Raw genomic sequence first — 17,293 nt, 5'->3', positions numbered from 1 at the left:
AATCAAAGATTAATACTTTGTTTAATGAAGGGTGTGGTTTTGAAGGTTTGAACAGACTGACGGACGTCCTGACTAATAGGGTAGCAGTGTTACTAAAAATAATTTGAAGACACACAAAAGAAGTTAAATTTTGCTAGCGTTGCCTTAACTTTTTGTCCTTACTTTTTCAGTTCTTTCTTAATCTTTGCCCTATATATTTTGTTTGAATTTAAGTCTACTAGTGGACTAATTTTTTCAAATTAAAACTTCTACTATGTCAGATGCGTGCAAATGACAGTTGGACACAGGAACGACTTATAGAATAACAGTAAAGGATTTTTTAAAACCATCAATAAATAAGAAATTAATTCAATAAATATAAAGTGACTGCATTCCTAGACATAAAAATCCTTGTATAGAATTAACAGTATACATGTTTTTCTGTCTGTCAGAAGGAAACAAAGGATCTCGAACACCAATGAACCGTCCTCCTTTACAATGTAGCTTCTCATAGGTCAAGTGAAGCCACCAATCTCCCCAGAAAAAAAGTAACTCCCCCACTTTAATTATTTTAAAATTTGGGGAGGGTTCCTCTAGAGGCTTCTGGGGCGCATAGCCACTAGTAAAATAAAAGGTAACATCAATTACAGGCAGAATAGAAAAAAAACCTTCAGGCCACTACTATACAATGAAGTATTTTCTTAAAGGTTGAAAAAACATAAGATTATTTTTTTATATAATATTTCTAAATGTGTGTCTATATTATTTATGAAACCACTGGAAAATCGAATCTCCCATTTTACGGACAGGAATACCTTTTTAACCACTAGTATTTTACAGTATTTAGTGAGAATTAAGAACCATGTCATTGTTTTTATATTAAGAACATTCATATAATGATAATTTTTGTAAAACTTTTTAATTCAAAAGCAGTACATAAGCCTAAGTGGTAATTCCAGCCTATATTTTACCCAAGCAAACGTCATAAGTCTGGATTTTGCTTACCAATTTGGCTCTTTATAAATATTAATAGCGGTCCGAACCTAGCCTCTAGGGGCTTTGCCCCAAGATGTTTGATCAAACTAATTTTTCGTGTTTTAGATTTAAAAAAAAAAAAAAAAAATCGGGGGGGGGGGATTTTTTCATTTTTTTGGGGGGTTAAGGGTGTCCCACCCCCCAAGAAAATAGTTATTAACCTTCCCGGGACCTATGAAAAGCTACCCTGAAAAGAGAACCCGATAGGTTCAGCGGTTAGCGAAATCCTTCGCTACAAACAAACAGACAGACATCGTTCTACTTTGTATTATAGATTATAAATTTGTTTGTTTACCGAAAAAAGCATGTTTAAAACCTTATATTTGTTAATCCATGACAACAAGTTGACTTTACAGACTCTATATAACAAATTAACTTTAGTCTAGAAAATCAAAACTTTGTGAGCTTGCTGTCCCATAGGACAAAACTCAAATAAAACTGGGATATTTTGTTTTTACACTTTCCCATGTTTTAATGATCTTATCATATTATGGTAAGATTTTTAAAAAGATTAAAATTAATTGAATATATCTTTATTGACAATCAAGATGATTGCGTGGTTTTTAAAGAAGCTCAAAAAAATATTCTTTGATTATTTCATCTTAACCTTCAAATTGTTTTTCAGTACAGTGTTTCCTATATTATTTGAATGATTACTGAACTATTAAACATTGTTTTCATTACTTTTGATAACCAGTAAATGGTTAAAGATTTTATCTTTTTTTGTTAAAAAAAGTAAATATTTATCTCAATATCCTAATATAAAATATGCAGAATTTACCAAACTTTGTGCATGTCTATAAGAGTGTTTTTATTTAATTTTCATATAAAAACATTTTGGTAAAAATATAATAAAGGTAGCTGCATAAAGTGTCTCAAAAATCAGCCTTGTAACGTCATAAAAATGATGGATTATACATCTCTTTTTTAGGGATTATCTTTCCCACTTCTCCTATCATCTCCCTCTTTTTTATGATGTCACATGGCTGATTTTTGAGACACTTTGTCCAGCTACTAAGAAACTGTTATCCGATTAAGAAAGGTATTATCCATTTGTTACATTTTCTTATTTTTTTATCTAACCTAATATAAATCGCAGTTGCAGCTTTACTTTAAAAAAAATACCTCTCAAAAACATTTGCCCTTATTTAGATAAAGATTATTACCTATATCCTGTGAAAAGTTTCTCCTAGTATGTAGTCATAAATGCCATTATAATATCGTTGATGTCAAAATAAATTATTCATCAACCACTTTGATTTAATGCAATTTAGCCAGCAAAAAAAATTATTGTATATCTTTCTTTTTTCTTTTAAGTTTTGGCAATTCTATTTATCAATCCCTATATCCCCCTCTATAGAATCTGGATGCAATATATAATATTATAGTTAATGCAATTTGGCATAGCCCCTGGTCGATACATTCATTAATTTCATCAACTTATTTTGCACTAAGAGGGATAATCTTGTTGGAATGATTGTACTGGTCACTTTTATCCAGGGGTCTAAAAGGATAAGACAATGGCCGATAAATTGACGTACAAAATCACCCCATTTTATTAAAATTAATGGTTGAACCATTTGAACAATCAATTTAATGAATCAAACAATCAAAATTCACCAAAGTCCCCAAAGTTGTAAAGTCAAAGAATAAGCAAACGTTATTATAAAACTTTGGGGGTTGTCCCCTCTCTCCGCTTTTTATCACTTAAAATAATATTTCTAAACGGGCCATTTTTCTTATTATGTATTCAATTATTGTACTTTATATTATGAATATCTGTGTCCCTAAATCTCTGTTTACAATAGTGGTTACAATGTAGTGTAACTTTCTTTTATTCTCTGCTATAAAGATGCATTATTTTATGATACAGAGAGTCCAAAAAAAGACTTTTATTATTTTAGAATTATAATGGAAAGCTAAAAATATAATATTTAATGTGTTTTTTTTTATGTTATATAGTATATACTTATATTTAATATAAAAAGGGTTTACAAATTTTATCCAAAAAAATTGATTTTGTGGCTTAAAATCTTACTGCATGAATCTATGGTATTAATGAGTTTATGTTGAACATGAACACCCCGTGATAAAAATAATAATATTCATCATGATATTATCTAATTACAATCAGTACGATTGTTATTTATATAACACACGTTTCTTGATTATCAGATTTTTAAAGGCATAACAAAGAAATTAAGAAGTATACGAAACAAATTAGACGAATAAGAAATATCATTAATTCAGTATCAAATGTTTTGAAAAGGTCAAACATGCTCAAAGATTGATAAATTAAAAAAAACAAGGTTAACCCTGATTCAAATTATTGGTGGAAAAGTTTGGACACTGAACTTTTCAAATACAATCAATATTTTATAAGCCAACTGAAAGCAGAACTATTTTATAAACTTTAGGGGTCAGTATTATTTACAGTCTAATGTCCCCTCCCTCCCTGCAATTATCTCCAGAAGGCTGAGACAAAAGGATAAAACAATGAACTAATCTCCACCTACATAAATCCAATCATGGACCAAATAATTAAACCTTATGGAGCAAGAAAATAAACCTTTGCCTTACAAATCAATATACAATATATATAAAATCGACCTGTTTTTAAGAACAATTAAAGTCCTCTTTCTCTCTGCAAGGAAATGTAAATCCCCAATATGTATATTTGATGATGAAACCTCTACACCACAAGTGGTTTTAGTAGTTATAATACAAGGGTAAGGTAATTGTTAATGATTTTAAAAAGTAATTTTTTTTTATTCTATCATCGTATATCTGATTTAAATTTTTGATAATTAAGAATCATTGAAAGCTTTATTCCTCAGTTTTAAATACTAGTTTCTTCGCACCTATACCCTAAATGTACAACCAGTTCAGAACAGTATTTTCGAAAACTTTAGCTTCAAACAAAAAACACTATAAATTTAACGGCTGCGCCCCTAGAGGTCTTTAGGGGCACTTAGTTTTCTAGGGCGATTTCTCCTGGGAGGGTGGTATAAACTTTTCCTTGACCTATAGGCGTATTTTGTAAAAAAAGAGCCATATCAGTTCAGCGGTTACCGAGATCCTTCGGTACAGACAGACAGTTACTTTTATGTAAGGATAGAAATTTTACTTTTACTATATTTTGAAATGCATTTAGTTTAAAACTAACTTATAAAAACGACAAATTAAATGGTAAAAATGTAGCATCTCCACACTACAAACATGTTCTATCTTTTTAGATTCACCCTGAATTTTCCGTAATTTTACAACAAATAAACTTCAGATCGACTAATAATTGTAATAACTTATCCAATAATTCGTGTGTATAGTTATAACAAAGTTTATTAAGTAGGTACAACTATTAACCATATCTATTCTCATATATCATACATAATTGGTTTTAATATTTAGATCAGATTAAGAGGCTATGATTTAAATCTATTTTTATCATGTATTGTTTTTGTATTTCATGTTTATTTCTAATTTTTTACTATAAATGCCATTGAAATTAAATTTCAATGATAAAAAAATGACAAATATATTTAGTTACCTTATAACCTTAACAATCGACAATTTTGTTAAACATGAGGTTTATCCTTTATCATATTAATTTGAAATAATGATATCCATAGAAGCAAAGCACGACGGCCGGTAACAAATACAGAATATGCTTGAAAAAATCTATCAGAAAAATACTTTATTTCACTTTTACAATAGTAGAATGCGCTTTTAACAGTGTACCCAATTAGCAATTGTATGTACTGACCTTCTTATTACAATCATAGAGTTGCTTTGCTTTTACGGTTAAAGTTAATACCAAGGCTAAATAAAGTATTTCTAAATTTTGAAAAGATAAAAGTGTTATGGATATTTATATACTAACGGCTGCGCCTCCAGCACCTAAAAGCTTTGTACTCAAAGGCGTAAGAAAAATAACCTGAAACCATCCTAAGGCTCAAATATAAAATAATCCCAGGGCCTTTGTGAAGATTCCCTTAAAAGGAAAACTCATTCAGTTCAGTAGTTATTGAAATCCTAAGCTTCAGACAAATAAAAACTACCTACTTTATAAAGTAGGATATGACCCATATCCTATAAGTTAAAATGATTTTGCAAACAAGTTTGCTTAAAATTAATCAGCATGATTATGTTTCTAAACTTTTATTATTTATTTGCAGAAATCCCAAGTTTTAACAATATATCTAAATTTCTACATGCGAGATAACTTGCTAGAGGCTTTATGTAGAAAAAAAATTCGGGAGGGTTGAAGGGACGTCCCAAAGGTGGTGGAGGTACGGGGGCGGTGTAAAGGGTTGATTATATCCTCCCTCAAACAAATTTGAAATATATCATAATTCAATAGGGCGGGTTCATATCGGAATTAGACAAAGAGGGGATATGCAACAGATAAAATTAACCTTAAAAACATTTCTGACCAAAAAAGAATTTTAAAAAATTGAGTTTTAGAACGCGACCACTAAAAAATATATTTCATTACTTATTAATATGCAAAGACGACATTCAATGGTGCTCCCTGGAAAGGCCTTGAGGAGCTGAATCAGGATCTTTTGTCCGTTTCAAAATATCTCGTTCCTAGCCTTAGAAATCACTAAAAACCAAAAAAAATTAACCCTTACAGATCGGGGTGGGGGGGTCATATTGACCCCCCCCCCTCTGTTTTTTCAATGTCATTTTTTTTGTAGGTAAGATAGAGAGTTGTGACTTCATGACTTTTTAAGTTTAGTAATTATACGTCGGCAAGAGTTGATCTTATAAGGGTTTCTGGTCTGTGTCGGTCGTGGCATCCGGTCAAAGTCGGTTAGGTGGAACCAAATTTAGAAAAAATTCTAAATAAATCTTAATTTCTACATTATGCCTTTTGTTTATAAGGTAGAAACCTAAAATTTGTTTGGTGAATACTTAGATATCAATGACCTTCTGAGAAAAGTGGTGTTATGACCGTTTGACCACTCCCTGACCGACTTTATGAACGATTTTTGTCCGGCTTTTACTACAGACATATATCATGAATATCGTAGCTTCTATTACAGCTAAAGGCCTAAATTTTTTTTTTGGTAAATCCTTGAGCAACAGTAAACAGATAAAAATATTAATTGGCGCCGCCAACCGCCGTTTTACCGCCGTAACCCCCGAAAAATGGCGGTTTATGTTATTTGCCGTTTTTCGGCGATGATCTGAAAAAGTAATTTTTTTGTTATGAAAAATAAAAGTTCGTCCTAAAATTTGATCATTCTAGCTGCAAAATTTGCCGCTCTATAGCTGTTTTAATATTTAGCGGCTGGCCGCTAAAAAGCGGCTAAGGAGCAGTCTGACCGCTATGACTAGAAAAAGTAATTTTCTCTAAAAATACACATGAACCACCAGAAAAAATTTTTATGTCTCTAACTGTAACAGGAGCCGAGATAGAGGGGGGTGGTCAATATGACCCCCCCCCAATCTATTAAGGTGGGAATAGGGGCCCGATCTGTAAGGGTTAAGGTTTATTGAGAATTGTCTAATTTGTAGAGGTTTTTAGATTTTCTCAGGCTAGGAAAGAGATTTTTTGAAATGGTCAAAAGTTCCTGATTCTACATGCCTTTCCTGGGAGCACCATGAAGCCATAGTTCTGATTCAAAAAAAATTGACTCCCATTTACAAATAGCTATACAATTGAATGTCTGGTCATCAGCGGTTTTAAGACTTAGGATAAATTTTAAATCATCCAGAGGTGTATTATACTCATACAAATCATTTGCAGATCCCCGCTTTGGCCTCAGAAAAAAATGTCCAAAATCGACCCACCCTATAATTCAATCCCCTCTCCCCTAAAAAAAATGTTTTTTTAGAGGAGGGGGGGGGGGGTATTTCTGTTATTCGGAATTTTTAAACAATAATTTCATTTTCCATTGACTTATCCCATGAAAGTTTTGTAAATTCAAATTATTTGTTGCTAACTTAGATGATTTCCTTGTAACTTTAAGGAAATAATTAAAGTTTTCAAAATATAAATTTTTGGTCGTTGACACGAATTTAAAGTATTTTAAATATGAAATCTTACAGGAATTGATCTTATATTGCAACAATTTCATCGATATACAAAAAAATAATGCCAAAAGCATATTTTGATTCATTTAGCTATCAAAGGAATATACTTTACTAAATGATTTGTTACAAATTGCCTGCTGAATTTGATCATAAAGATTTACTAACTATAAAAAAATGGTTTTAGTTTCTGTAAAATCAAAAGAAATATAAATACTTTTTAAAACCTAGAAATTGCAAAAATACAGATTTTCAACTGTTTAAATAAAAAAAGAAACTTTTTTAATTTCATAAAATATTTACATTTGTCTTTTGTTGCACAACCGATGAACTGATAGTCCAAGTAAGTTATATTCTGAATGGTCTTTAGAAAAGGATATCTTCACAAAAAAAACATAAATCTATCTTAAAAAGCAGCTGAGAAAATCACTTTCCCACTAAAGCGTTACGGACTGACGGGCGGACAGACAAATTGAAAAAAAATTAGATACATACATCAGATGAATAATTCAAAAATACCAAAATATTTCTTAATGTAAAAATAGTAAAAAGTCAATACGATTTTTTTCCGCCAATCCAAGTTCAGCCAACCTTATTTCTTTTATTTTCCAATTCATTTCACAAGTGTGTGCAAATGGATGTTGCTAGAAAAACGGCAACAGACAACAACAAGTGGATACCACAAGTGACTTTTATAGTTTTATCAAGGTTTGCAGCAATAGACCTACGGGATTAGTAGATATGATATTGTTTACAAATGTGTAAGGGTCGTATTAGACCAGACTGCGGCGTGCTAAAGATGTAAAAATGTACTACTGCTAAATCAGTAAAGTGACAATAATATAAATAGATTGGGTATGCATTGGCAATAATTGGAGCAACCAAATTTTATGAATAGTAATTACTTCCAATCAAGGGTTATGTAATCAAAGACCTAAAGGTCTGTTGATTATTTTTGTAATACCTTTGATGTTTCGGAAAACTTATTTTCAAGGTGAAAGCCAGTCTTTCATGGTCTACATATATTTACTTTAATAAAAGGCTTTTGAATGAATTTTGTGATACTTGCTATATTGTTAATTTGATTTTTCTTTCTATTTCTATGCTTGTCGTTAGTATATACAGTAAACTTTGTCCTGACGACTTATCTTACAAACAAAGTAACAAATTAATAATAAAAATATCGGGTATAGTACCTTTCGTGACATCGCACCTTAAGGGGCGATTCTTCCTATTTTTCACAGTAGGTTTTCTACTATTTCTAACCCCTGCGAGGCCAATTACCTAACCCTGTGGGGCAATCACCTAACGCAATATAACCTAACCTAACCTAAAATAACCTATAAAAAGCCATTTTAAAAATACAACAAATCGCCCCTTAAGGTGCGATGTCACGAAAGGGACTATTCCCAAAATTTATATATGTCTGTCCGTCTATTAATCAGATATCTTAAAATATAAGAAAATTAAGGAAAAATTTATGTTTTCAAACGGTTTTGAATAAAATTACTTATTTTCAACTTTTATATAGAACCTAAGGTCAATCCCCTGAAACTTGCGGTTAAACTGTTAAATCACCTCTTTTAAGTAAAAAAATTTTAAATAGTTTTATTCGATGTAAATTTCTATGGTATTTCGTAACCATCATGTGTAAAATAGAAATACTAATCTGTAAAACTTCAAATACATAAACAAAACACTATTCTTTTCACTTTACACAAAGTTAAAGAAACAAATTTCTTACATTTAAAGAAAAAAACACAAACGAGGAAAACATAAAATTCTTTCAGTAAAAGGATTTTTTTCTCAAGTTTTTCATCTATCTCATTTTTAACATCATGTATATTAAAAAAAATCAATTTAACATAGCGATACATTTATTTGTTGTCAATTAAATTAAATTAAATTGATTAATGCCATGCAGTTTTTAGATTTTACGTTTTAAATTTGCTTAAAAACATACCTGTAACAAAAAAATAAGTTATTAAATCGTTATATAAATTTATTTCGCTTCTTCTCATAACATACACATCCCTGTTATTTCACAAGAAAGTGAAAAGAAAATTTAACACCAAATAATCTTTTATTTTCTTTAAACGAATAACCTATCGATAGAATTGTTCCATTCATTGGATAAAATAAGGTTTCTATTGTCATTTTTTTTATTGTAAAACACTAAATTTTAGGCTTGAAGAAACAAAAATCTTCCTGTTATCCTAAAGTAATGAAAATAAAGAAATCGCCTGAAGTTATTGGGAAATGAATAAAAAATGCATTAAGATCCATAACAATTCTTTAAATTGATGGTAATGTAAAGGCTCAATGTATTTTGATGGTAGGGGTTAAACCTCTTTGTTCATTAAAGGTTTGAAAATAAGTTGTAACAGTTAAAGCTAAAATAAAACTTCATATTTTTTCAAGAAAATGGCTGCTTTAAACAAAGTACCGGTTCAACCCCTCCCTCCTTACTTTTTTAATAAATTGAAAATATGCCTAACCCCTGCGAGGCTTTACCTGCGTTGCCCAAACCATGTGGGGTTAACCAGTAACCAATATAAAATAACTTAACCTTGCCTAAAGAAACAAACAAACTCAAGAGTTCAAGATTTTACCAATTTTTGCACCTTTATGTACAGCAACCAGCCCCTGTTTTTGGTCTTATCATACAAATATAAAATATTCACATTTGAGCAAAATTGCAACCCATAACTTTCTCAATATTTTCCCCCTTTTTACTTTACTTTAATAATGGTAAATGGCATCTTTGTCTTTTTATTTTCAACAAAATAAATGTGATTTTCTTACAAATAGCAATATTTGTCTTGAACTTGAAAATGAAATTATAAATTCAAATTGATAGAATTGTTTTACTTAACAATGTAATTTGTCTTAGAGAATCTAATCTACTTAATCCAAGCTCTAGATTTATGTAAATTTAAGAAATTTGTATATTTACTTAACAGATTTCATAGTCTATTAATTATAACTAGTGGCTTTGCCCCAAGCCTTTAGCGGATTCGCCCCAAGAGGTGTTATTACATCTTCTATTACCTACCCAGCCGAAAAAAATGCACATGGGTTGCAAATTTTCGCGAATAAATGGCGAATTCACAAAATTCGTAAAAATTCTTTTAAAAAAGATTGGGGGGAATTTTTTTTGTTTTTTGGAAGGTTGGAGGTGTCCCACCCCCCAAGAAAATAGCATAAAACCACAACAGGACCAGTAGGTATATTTCCTGAAGATTAGAATCCGATAGGTTTAGTGGTTACCGAGATCTGAAGGGACAGGCGGACGGACAAATTGACAGACACCAAGCTACTCTGTATATTGATAACTAGTGGCTTCGCCCGTAGACTTAATGGGAAGTCCTACTCATATATAGAATCATTCTTAAAGGTATCTTATCAATGTCTCACCACTCAAGAAACAGCTTAAAACCACTACAGGACCAGTAGCTATATTCCCTGAAGAGTAGAGCCCAATCTTAATCTCCAGATAGACAGTCATCGTTCTACTTTGTATAATTGATAGAATATATATTTACATAATTTAAATTTTTAGATAGACAGATTCTTTTTAAAGAGTAGCCTTGCTGCAAAGTATTGTTAAATCAATTTTCCTATTGCAATACTAATCAAGAATTATCTGAAAAATGATCTAAATAGGCGAATGAGCATTTTTGTATTGCTTTTTTACATGTTTACATGTATAGATGTATGTGTTATTGGCATATTCATGAGGCTTTTCCAATTCTTTTCCTTTTATTCTATATTACATACAATTATCTTTTTTATACTCTCTTTTTGTTTCGTTTTAATGCATCTTTGAATGTTATTTGATTAGATGTTTATGAAAACTAAAAAATAATAGAAGTGTCCTATCGATTTCTAACTTTGCTTGATTATTTCTTTTACAGTTAGGTACAATTTAGCAAACATAGCATTCCTAAATTAGTTAACAGAAAGTTAATTTAAAACTGGCGGATTTTTAAATTTGTTGACAACAACTGTTTGTATAATAAAATGATACTATTCATCTGTTTATTTAGCTTTGCTTTTAAGGATGTTGACATCCTTGTTTTTTATTATAAATTGTTCTTATGACATTGGCCTTACTGGTTAATGAAAATAATATCATGTAAACGTCTTTGCCAATAAAAAATATACTAAATACTGTCCAAATAATATTGTTTGTCTCATAAGTTTCTTATCAAATAAAAGAAGATGTCTGTAAGTTTGTCAAAACATCATACAGTCCAACAAATAATATGAAAATTTACTAACCAATTTACTGAAAGCTCATCAATTATTATAATTTCTTTTCAAAAGCGAAGCTTTTCTTTAATTTGGGTCAGTCCGTCCGTCCGTCTGAAACATACAGCTTTTTTTTTGTTAATTTAGGCATGTTAGAATTGACCTATCGATTTCAAACTTTGCATTGTGATTCCTGTAGTAGCAATTCTATAATCAAGTCCTAAAAATGTAAGTATGTCCATAAATATTAATTTGTATCAAGCAGTTTTCCAACAAATTTACTTACAATTTTGCTTCGACTCTTATATATTTATATTCTCATAATTCAGTTATTTAATTTAATTTAATACACTATACAAGCGTTAATGTTCGCCTGTCCTACCGTTTCAGTGCTTCGCTTTTATGGATGTTGTCATCCTTGTTTATTGACAATGACACTAATTTTTTTGTTGTCCTAAAAGCGGTAAAACCTAAAATTTGAAAAATTTTATCAGAGGATCGAAAACCAATTTTAAGTAATTGCTTCAATAAATTTATTAAAGAACCTAACACAGTTAGGGAGTTGAATCCATTTTTATAGAAGCAGAAATATAATCTATGATTTGGACCCTCTAAAACTGTAATCTACTTTTCCACTTTCCCCTCTCTTGGTGAAGATATCTTCAACGCCGATACGATTTTTGAAATGTAAGATTCTACTTTCCCCTCTCTTGGTGAAGATATCTTCAACGCCGATACGATTTTTGAAATGTAAGATTCCACTTTCCCCTCTCTTGGTGAAGATATCTTCAACGCCGATACGATTTTTGAAATTTAAGATTCCACTTTTGCCTCTCTTGGTGAAGATATCTTCAACAAGAGAGACAAAAGTGGAATCTTATATTTCAAAAATCGTATCAGCGTTGAAGATATCTTCACCAAGAGAGGGGAAAGTGGAAGGGTAGATTACAGTTTTAGAGGGTCCAAACCATAATCATAGATTATATTTCTGCTTCTATAAAAATGGATTCAACTCCCTAACTGTAACATGAAAACTGTATAAATCGACCAAACAGGGAAGAATTGAAATAATGCTATTGATAGAGTAAAACAATAGAGGGGAAGGGGTTAAATAACTTTTTTTTCTACCCCGAGGACCCTGTGCCGACTCTCAATTGGGTCTTCAACCAATACAACTAAAAAAGAGCTGAAAGCAATTGGCTAGCAGACTAAAAAGGTCCCCAAATAGGGATCCAGCTAGTTGTCTGGTTATACAATATATTTATAGTCTCATTATTTGAATGTTTACCTGAAGCTGCAAGTGCACCAATAATAGTGGCCTTCTTATGTGGCTGGGACACAAGGGCCACTCCGGATATTTGACCTGCCAGATGTGAATCCATGACAACATAACAATATCATACACACCAACACATCATGCACATGCCAGTTTTTTCATCTTTTACTTCACTCTTGCAAAATTATCACATGGAAATTGTTTCCTGATTATTTATATATAAAACACCTTTTAACTGAATTCTCTCATTTTAATTTCTGTGTTAAAAAAAAGCATTAAAAACAATTATTAATATGCAAAAAATGTATATTTTTTCATTTCCTTGTTTTGATAAATTTTTAAAACAAAAAGCTAAAGGTTAAAAAGAATTTAAGCATAGTTGGTCTGGCATTATATTGTTTTAAACAAACTTTTTTGGTGGTTGTAGCATTGAAAACTTTTACTATGCCAATGTTGAAATAGGGAAACAGATTTTTTCAATTTAGATGCTATTTTTTTAATTGTATTTGAATAAATTGTGTCAAACTCTTATAAAATATAATTTAAATAAAACAAGCATTTTATTGTTGTTTTTTAATCATTCCCCTTTTCTGTTATTTACAAATAATCTCATGATTATTTATCCATGTTTATTTACTTTAGTGGGTTGTCTGGTGTAACTTTAGTTTTTGGTTTAACAAACAACAGCAAATTTTATTTCCTAATAAAAGTCGTATTTATTTTCCGCTATTGAGAAGCGAAGCTTCTCAATGATTATACACAAACTAATTTAAACTTTAACCTATATTGAAGGAAAGTTATAGTTTTTTTTCTGAAAAAAGTTTCATTTACACTTTTTATCCTTTGCTTTGACCGTGGATAAACCTGTAATTGTTTATAGTGTACAGTGTTTTTTTGTCAGAAAATTAGGGATAGTTCAATGGGAAAAACATTTACAACTTATTTTTCTAAATAGACAAAAATAGACTATTTTTATAGTTTAAGATATATGGCTGCGGTATAAACGATAATTTTAATTAATCTTCCACTCACCTATCCTAAGTATAGCCTGGTGATTGCAAAATCCGTGGTCCTATGGGAATAATTTTGGCTATAACATATGTTATAACAAATAATCATATTGAGTTTACTTAGGGATTATGTCTTATAGTGGATAATGCTTTATTCATTGTACAAGCAATACGCATTTTTGAAAGCGAAGCTTTTTTATAACTAGGGTCTGTACATCAGTCCGTCGTACGTAAGTAACGGTTAGATTTTTTCGTTAATTTAGGCTTGTTATAAATAGTTAATCCATTTCAAACTTTGGATGATAATTCCAGTAACAATAATGTACCACTTAGAAGGCGTAGCAACTCTATAATCGTTATACGAAAGTTTGTATGTACATGAATTCAACTTTTTGACAACAAAATGATATAATTATCCTATTCATCTGAGTTTAGTACAATGATTTCTAGTGCAACAAGATGCATGATTTAAGGAGAAGCATCTCTAAAATCAAGTTCTTTAAATGTAGGTATGTCTTTAAAAAGAATCCATTACCTTTGCAACAAGTAAATTTAAAACTTTTAAATTAATATTCTACCTTTTTTTATTAGGTTTTAGCACTCTACAAGTGTTTATGTTCGTTATTTTACAGTTTGATGTTTCTAATTAAAGTCTACAATTTTTTTTATTGTTTTATGACTTAAGACAAGCATTTGATTTTTCAATGTTGATTTTTTTTTATCCATTTATCATGATAGAAAGGTATGGATAATTTGCTTCTGTAATTAAAGGTTATATATTTGCACAATAATATTTTTAAAGTTTGAACAAGGGTTCGTTGGAATAATTCCTAATAATAAAGACACCTTTAGTAAAAATATCAACATCCTTAACAGAAAAGATTAACAACACGACACACTGACACACGAACGACATATGAGCAAAAATAGTTTTGGATTCGATGCAAATTTACTTGAATAATGCATGATTAAAACACACTTAGATTTTAAGACTTGATCAAAGTGTTGCTTTGCTTATGACTGTGTTTCCAAATTTTCCAGGAATCAATATTACATAATGAAAATTATGTGTTAATTAGGTCACTTGTTGAGTTGTATGACTTAATGTTAAGAGCTATTCGTCACAGACGTACAGACTAACACTAAATGCAGAAAAACTTAGCTTTTATTATCAGAAATACTTTTCTTAGTTTATACTTTATAACTTTCTATAGTTTAAGCAGATAAATTGTTTACCAATTCTTAATATTAAAAGAAAATGAGATATTGTTGAATGATTTTTAAAGTGCTAAGAAGGTTAGTTTGAACAATGCATTTCTTAATAAAATAAACTAAGTCTTTTTAATCCATAATTAATTCATAATTTGGAAAGTCTAAAAATGTTGAAAGGGATTGATTTATCTGCAATTGTCCTATCACTTTTAATTTAATTAATTTCAAATAGTCAATGGATAAAAAATCAGATAAACAATGATTCCAAATTATTTGATGCATTTATGGTAATAATAGACAATGATTCAGTACCGACTGAATTACTTTACAAGGTACTCAACTCATGGGTAGAGATTGTTGGATGGATGGATGGATGGATTGTTGGGTGAATGGTTCTAGGGATAAATAAATTCTTCGGGGTTAGGGGGAATAAACAGTTAGAGGATGGTAGAAGAGAGGGAATATGAGATGGGGAGAGAATAAGAGAGAAAGAGAGAGTAAGAATAAAGAAAGAAGCATGAAAAGATTATACAGAGAAAACTGGTAACATAGTGGTTGAAAGAGAGAGAGATATAATTAGAGAAGAAAGAGAGAGAGAATGAGAGAGTGAGAAAGAAAGAGAGAGAGAGAGAGAGAGAGAGAGAGAGAGAGAGAGAGAGAGAGAGAGAGAGAGAGAGAGAGAGAGAGAGAGAGAGAGATAAAGAGAGAGAGAAAGAGAGAAAAAAGCATGAAACAGCGAGAAAGAAAGAGTATGTCTTACTTTGGTTTCACACTTTACACTGTTCTGTTTATTTAAGTAAGAGATTGAGAGATTTTTTAGGAGATATATCACAATAATATTTATTTCTTTTTATATACTTTCACTTCCCTCTCTTTCATTCTATTTAGTTACCATTATCTCATCTCATGCTTTAAAAAAAAATGTTATTGCCCAACAAGGTAGATGATGGGTCAACCCCCAGTTAATTTCATATTTTAATGTAGGAAAACATAGCCGGGTGAGAGGGGTGGTTGAGACATATCCCATTATAAAAGAAGCTAAAGCCTGCCCCAGACCAATCCTGAAATATCATTAAATTGTGGACTTATCTGTATATCCGTTTATGTGATCTTACTATACGTACACAATCCATAAACTCAACTTATTACTTTTTACCTGTGTTGTATATGTATATAAATAACCATACCCTGATGATGTTTATGCTAATAAACGAAAATAATCGGTACCTCATGTGTTGATTTTTGTCCTTGTTGGGGAATAGAATAGTTGGTGCGCGTCCTTTTTATGAATATACCTGTGTTGCTAATACGTTTCGTAATAAGAAGATACCTTTGAAATAGCGAGGCTAAAAAGGTAAACCTTTCTGAAAAAAAACGCCAATGTTGTATATCAACCCTTCTTTGCCAGATATAATAGACACATTTCACATGGATAATTGAGGAAGTTTATTTTACTTTCTTCTTCCTATACCTCGATCCCTGATTTTTTTGCAAACTAATATTGAGGTTAGCCAATTACGATAAAAATCATTTGCTCTACTTAATGGTTTCATTCAGTAGTTGCAATATTATGGGATAACAAGGGAGGAAGAGCATATTGCAAAGAAAATTATACTATTACCCAAAGTTTTATATTTTATGGTAAACATAATTTCTCATTTGTTGGCTAAGAATCTTTGGATACTTTTATTAATCTTGATTGGTTGGTCAAAACTAGCAGTTATCCTTTCAATCTGGAATATTCATTTTTTTTTTCAAAACCGAACATCTCCACCATAATTATCCCTGTACAATTTTATGCTCCGAAACTTCGGATATTGACAGCTTTGTTTACTCTTTGCTTCTTATGGGTGTTGTTGTCTTGGCTGTTTTCAAACATAAATGTTAATATGTATATTCAAAAGACATTGGTTTTCTGCTCCCCCTCACCCCCCCCCCCCCCCCTCCTAATATATAAATATATATGCACGAAACAAGGACTTCATCTAAGGGTTACTTTTTTGGGGAGAAATTTTGTACATTGAATTTTATCTCTAGCTGGTCTGTTCTAATCTTTACAAGTTTCCATCACAAAATAAAATATTTCATAAAGTTATAAAATCTGTTTTCGATAATCGTGTGGGGGAAACAAGGATGAAAACACCCATGGATAAAGACCAAGTTACAAAAAACGTAAAATGTGTGATCTTTGAAACAAAAACCATAAACTAATATTTTATCCTACCAAATACCAACACAATTTGACTCCGCTATTTTTTTTTGTTGTGGAGGGGGGATACGTGTTTAAAGTACCATATACTTTTTTTCATTTAATATTACCCATCATATCATTAGAAATTTGGTTAACTTTCCTTATAGAGATGCTACGAACCAAAAAAAGCTATCTACCAAGTATGTAAAGTCATATAGTTTATTTTGGCAAACAGACGATGTTTCAAGGTTATCAATTAGGGGTAGTATATTTATATGTAATTCAATACTTTACGTC

The 17,293-nt window shown here is 30.7% G+C and overlaps 1 protein-coding gene across 5 annotated transcripts in view; it reads right to left on the bottom strand.

The window, feature by feature from the left end:
* Nucleotides 1-17,293, bottom strand: part of LOC145306665 (band 7 protein AGAP004871-like) — a 324,172-nt gene that overhangs the window by 123,925 nt on the left and 182,954 nt on the right. Inside the window, exon 1 of one of the 5 annotated variants that reach the window (XM_080148987.1) lies at nucleotides 12,596-12,790. The exons of the other annotated variants lie outside the window; for them this stretch is intronic. Coding sequence (XP_080005113.1) covers nucleotides 12,596-12,689 — 94 coding nt within the window. The 5' untranslated portion in view covers nucleotides 12,690-12,790. Of the gene's footprint in view, nucleotides 1-12,595; nucleotides 12,791-17,293 lie in introns of those variants that run through there. 5 annotated transcript variants of the gene reach the window in all.

The sequence above is a fragment of the Acartia tonsa genome, chromosome 2, assembly GCF_053477335.1.
Source record: "Acartia tonsa isolate MP-2025a chromosome 2, ASM5347733v1, whole genome shotgun sequence".
NCBI lineage: Eukaryota > Metazoa > Arthropoda > Copepoda > Calanoida > Acartiidae > Acartia > Acartia tonsa.
The sequence above is the reverse complement of the archived record's forward strand: the minus strand, read 5'-3'. Positions and strand labels throughout refer to the sequence as shown.